The 5,307-nt window shown below is 29.1% G+C and overlaps 1 protein-coding gene across 1 annotated transcript; it reads right to left on the bottom strand.

The window, feature by feature from the left end:
- Positions 1-2,947: 2,947 nt before the first annotated feature.
- On the bottom strand, positions 2,948-4,968 carry LOC18039066 (DNA-binding protein S1FA). Its single transcript, XM_006428765.2, has 2 exons — positions 4,807-4,968; positions 2,948-3,477 (listed from the first exon to the last, which is right to left on the bottom strand). The coding sequence occupies exons 1-2, from the start codon at positions 4,858-4,860 to the stop codon at positions 3,262-3,264; spliced, it is 270 nt and encodes an 89-aa protein (XP_006428828.1). The 5' UTR covers positions 4,861-4,968; the 3' UTR covers positions 2,948-3,261.
- Positions 4,969-5,307: the final 339 nt, after the last annotated feature.

The following is a 5,307-nucleotide window of genomic DNA, read 5'->3' as shown; positions in this document are numbered from 1 at the left end:
AAATCATCCAAACTCTCAAGTTTCAACTTTTGTATAGATTTAGATAGATAATTTTAGCTAATGTTCATGGATTGATATAAACAAATGTGGTATTTTCCTTCTCAGTGTGTTATATTAAAATTTTGAATGTATTCTTCTCGCTTTATTTAGACAATTAATTTATTTAAATCTTATTCAATTATGAATCTAATCAGTAGTAACATTATTTCTATATTAGGCTTTTTTATTTAATTAGTTCATGGATTGGACACAATTAAAAAAATTTTATCTGTAAACCAATCAATAAAATGGTGGATTGGATATGAATTGGGTTATCCCCAAAGGTATGAGCTGGATTTACAATGAATTTCATCAATTCATGGATTAGATTGGATTGAAAGTTTATAATTCGCAAAATCATGGATCGGATATCGATTGATGTCCAATTCACAAAATCTAATCCGTGAATACTTGTGCTAAATGCCACTTATTTTTAATTGCTCTATTTTAGTGACCCTTGATTTTATTATCTAAAAAATAGTAATAGTGTCATGCTTAAAATATATAACAATAAATATAATAAATACGACATTATTAGTTGTATTCAAATTTTAATTATTATTGTGGGTGCCACTTGGTTAAGGGTTCAAACTCACTCACATGGATAAGGAGAAAATTTAGTTGTCGCTACGCTAACTAATAAAAAAATAATATTTATCTTTGTTACATTGATAATTACATTGTGAATTTATGTCACCATGATCATAGGGCATAATTATCCAAAAAGATATAAATGTAATTATTTATGAAAATATGGTATATGTCCCAAGTTAAATCATGTGGAAGGTAAGAGTTAATAATTATATTTAGACTCTCATATGCCCTACCTTTAAAAGAATATTAATAAATGAATAATATAAATAGTGACATTATTAAAATTAAAATAACATCATATATATAGATTCTAGACCATATACACATTCTAATAATAAACATCTAATATTGATATAATAAGTATCATAGTTGAGTTTATTTTAATCAATTTAATATTGACTAACAAAGTAATAATGGTTACTAACAACATAAAAAATAAATTTAATATTATAAATCATTAATTATGATACTACTAAAAGCAGTAGATAAAAAAATTAACATTACATTTAACATATAGAAGAGTCCATTATAAGTATTTTAGAAAATAGTGTAACTTGAAAATAGTGAATAAATGTAACCATCAAAATATGCAGTATAAAAGAATATATTAATTTCACATATTTTTATGAATTAATTTACATAAGAGATTGAGATATCTTATATATGTCTATACATATTATACAATAATATTGGCCATTAGTATTAAATTAATAATAATAATAAAATAATATTTGGTAGTAATTATAATGTTTGATATAATTAACAAGATAATTGTTTGATGATTATCCAATAGTTGGACAAAAACTATTCTCATGCGTGAGTAGAGTTTTGAATCACTCTATACGTATTGTGGAATTGATTTCTTCCTAAATCTGATAAATTATGGGTCTAGATATTTAGATTGCATTGACCTATCAAAACATTAATAAAATAATACGATATTTTTTTATGCAAAATATCATTAAATTTATAAATATAATAAAAGATATTTAATAATTTATATTATGTTTATTTACTTAGACACTTATTTTGAGAAAAAATATGTCTCATTTTTTAAATATATTTTCTTGTAAAGTGAGGGGGTATTTGGTAGTTCCATAATTTAAATTGATTATTTTGTCATTTATTTAAAATAAGGGTAGCTGTATGATATTTAGCTTTAATGTTTTTCACCATAACCAAATTAAAATAAGGGATAACGGGTCTCTTGTTATAAAACTAATTAAAAATAATAATAAAAAGCGGCTGCATAAGATTCAGCAGCTGCATTACAAGCGAATCCCTATTTATATTGGGCAAAGCTTGTTACGATTATAAATTTTTAAGTCCTTAGAAAATATAGTAATTAAAAAAAAGTCAATAAGTTTTAAAGTTTTATTTTAAACCAGGCTGCAGCTAGGCAACACGGTTATTGCTCTAATTTTCTTGAAGTTTTCCATTTATATTTATCGCAAATTTAGTACAAAGTTGCTCAATAATTTTTTTATTTAATTTAATTGAATTTATAACTTATTTAATTCTATATTTATTGAATTTTTACTCATTATATTAATGATCTCTCATTTTAATATATCTTAATCTTTAATATTAAATTTTTTTATTAATTGTTTAAATTTATTACGACTGTACCTCGTTTTACATTAAAATAGTTTTCCCATTAAATTTAAGAAATATCAAAATCAGCGACCTATATGCATTGGCTGTTTGATATAGTGTTTGTAACATAAGCTTTGCCGCGATATTGATCAATTTCTTCTCTTCCTATTTTATCTGTCATTAATTTCTATTCCCTCAGCCAAAAAGGAAAAAAAAATCTAACTCGAATTTCCAAAGGCTCCAACGACGTTGGATGTGGTCACTGTGGTTTTAAACTAAAATATTGGGAAAAAAATTAATCGAAGAAATAGCATGCAATGCACAATTACCTGTTCTTTAGCAAATATCTTATTAAATACTATCCGGAGCTCTTTTCAGACACACTGGATCAAAATGTTCTAATTTACATGAGATCTACGTTAATTAATTTTGCCAACTTCGCTACCCCCTACCTCAATTATATTTTCTGTTTCTATTTTTTAATAAAAGAGGTTTATTGTTGGATGCGATATTAGCTTTTATGTTGCACCACACTACTTCGAAATAAAGATCACACACCAAAAGGAACATGATTAACCCTAAGGCCTGAGCAGAGTGCAAGTAAAATGCAAGTTTCCCCTTTCCCATTCGAATTCATATGCAGACATTAGCAACATTCAACCGTAATTGAAACTGAATGTTACTAGAATCAGATGCAAGTTACTAGAAAGCCAATAGATCCTAATAGGTTATGAACCGAAACTTTAATCCCTACAGCATAACAGCATAACACTTTCTTTCAAGCAGAGCAGCAATATAAGAGAAAAAAGGGAACATGAGGAAAATTAAACTGCATATAATTGACAAACAGCATTTGCCTCCTAGTCTACCCAAATATAGGGTCAATTCTAATCATGAGGTTAGGTTTCTAGCCAGTATTGAGAAAACAGAGAAAATAACTGGGACAACTCTCTTGACACCAAATCTGGAGAAAAAATTCGAACTTGAATGTTCAACATTTAAGGAGAAGAACCAAAACCGGATCTAAAATTTCTACTCTCCGGGTGCAGAGACACCTTGCTTCAGTCGTTCCTTCTTCATCTTCTTCTTGGAGACTGGCTTCTTCTTTTTCGGGGGAAGGGTCTTTTGTGCATACATGTACAGTATGTAATTGCCAATGAGGAATACCAACAGCAGCCCTCCTACAACCAGCAGCACTATCAATCCTGGATTGAACCCTTTGGCTCCAGCATCCTTAACTGTGTTTCCCTGTTTATCATTAAAGCAAGTTACGTTCTGTAAGTACACGTGAGAAAACAAATTACAGAAGAATAAAATTGTACCAACTACACTCAACATGTTGATATTACGACAGCATCGGGGCTCTAATCTTACCATAATGGCAGACCTTTTTTTTTTTTTTTTAACACACCCTAAAATTTATTTTGTGGTTAACTCACCTTCACGAACCGAATTGCTGTTAACCATGCTCCACATTACTTTATTAACACATGCCAAATACTCTAAAGAGCTGAAGTTCAAGGTGGATAAGAACATATTTTAATTTTTTTTTTCTACCTTCATTTGCCATGTAAAACAGGGTATCATCCTGCTGTGCGATTGAAAGCTTGAACAAATTTATCTATGGGATAATAACATGACAAGAAACAAAACATCCCAAGTCCAACAGATGAGTATAATTCGTGAATGATTAATTAATGCATGCCAAAAAATCTCACAGACTCTCCCACATTCTCACTGTTCCCCCGACGAAATAGAGACCACAATCATAATTGCCTAACTACTGCTCCATAAACACACTAATCAGTTGAATTGTAACTTAAAAAGGATTTTCAAACTATAAAAATTCAAATGATTCATAAATTCAGAAAAAATAAGTCTATTTTAACGTGTAGTGACTTGGCTGAAAATTCAAGTATTCACAATCTTTTTGTTATTAGTTGTAACCTACATTCCTAATTGACAGACCAGAGACGAATCTCCAATGCCATATATAAATATTGACAGGCTTCCTCAGTTCTCCCCCCCCCCCCCCCCCAAAAAAAATCAACAGTTTAATATGAAGCTTAAGCTAAAATAATCACCATCAGCATGAGCTTCATAAAACTATTTCATCCCACCAGAATTTCTCATTATTAATGATTCTAAATTTTGCGATGATTAAAGTACCATAATAGAACAACAAATAAATAAATAAAACAACTCCATTGACAGAAAAATAATATATATTAACTTACTCTTAAAAACTCGCATATCGAAAGCATTCAAAGATTAATTTCAATTAATGCCATCACAATTTCATCGAATTTCAAAGATATCAAACAGTCCTAATTAAAATTAAATGCTCAATGGTCATAAAGATCTACAAATATGACTAAATTTAACGTCAATGTCAGCTTCCAATTATCCGATCTAGAACACGAGATCAACGCGAGAAATTTTAAAGAAAAATTACAAAAACGAATAGATCCACAAATTACAAATGCAAAATCAAGTCAAATAAGTGAACGTGGACATCGTGAATCAGCAGATAATTTCGAGATAATTAAAATGATAAAAACATAAAATAAAAAATACCACGCGATCGAAAGAGGGAGGAGCCTTATCACCAAATTCGAACTCCTCGTCCATGGCTGAAACCCGAGATCAGATCGGCTCACTGCACGAAACGAACCGGAGAAGATTCCAGAAAAATAAAACTAAAAAGGTTTTAGATCTAACGTAAAAGGAGATAAATATTCCAATTTTATTTTTATAGCACAAAATTCTTAATCCAACTTTTTATTTTTTATTTTTTATTTTTGTCCTATTTCCTTTTTGGGCCGTGTTGGGCCTTGGCCACAAAATTAGGATTTGGTATTCTTGCATTAAATGCATGAGCTTTCATTTTTCCGTTACGTAGTCACCTAATTCCATTAAACAAATTATTCGTCAAGTAATTAATAATCTTTTACAGGTTTTAGATAAATTAATTATATTATTTTACAATTAATATCACATCATCTACAGTGAAATCTCGAGATAAAATATTGAATAATGACACAAAATTGTGGATGAAAAGGTTTACTTTGTGCTGGT

The sequence above is a fragment of the Citrus clementina genome, unplaced genomic scaffold (assembly GCF_000493195.1).
Source record: "Citrus clementina cultivar Clemenules unplaced genomic scaffold, Citrus_clementina_v1.0 scaffold_6, whole genome shotgun sequence".
Taxonomy (NCBI): Eukaryota; Viridiplantae; Streptophyta; class Magnoliopsida; order Sapindales; family Rutaceae; genus Citrus; species Citrus x clementina.
Note: the sequence above shows the minus strand (reverse complement) of the source record. Positions and strands in the feature narration are given on the sequence as shown.

Excerpts from the sequence above, each read along its gene's own strand:
- LOC18039066 (XM_006428765.2), bottom strand. The coding sequence starts at position 4,860 with ATGGACGAGGAGTTCGAATTTGGTGATAAGGCTCCTCCCTCTTTCGAT. Across the intron at positions 3,478-4,806 it reads CTCCCTCTTTCGATCGCGTG|GGAAACACAGTTAAGGATGC; the intron begins GTATTTTTTATT and ends AATGATAAACAG.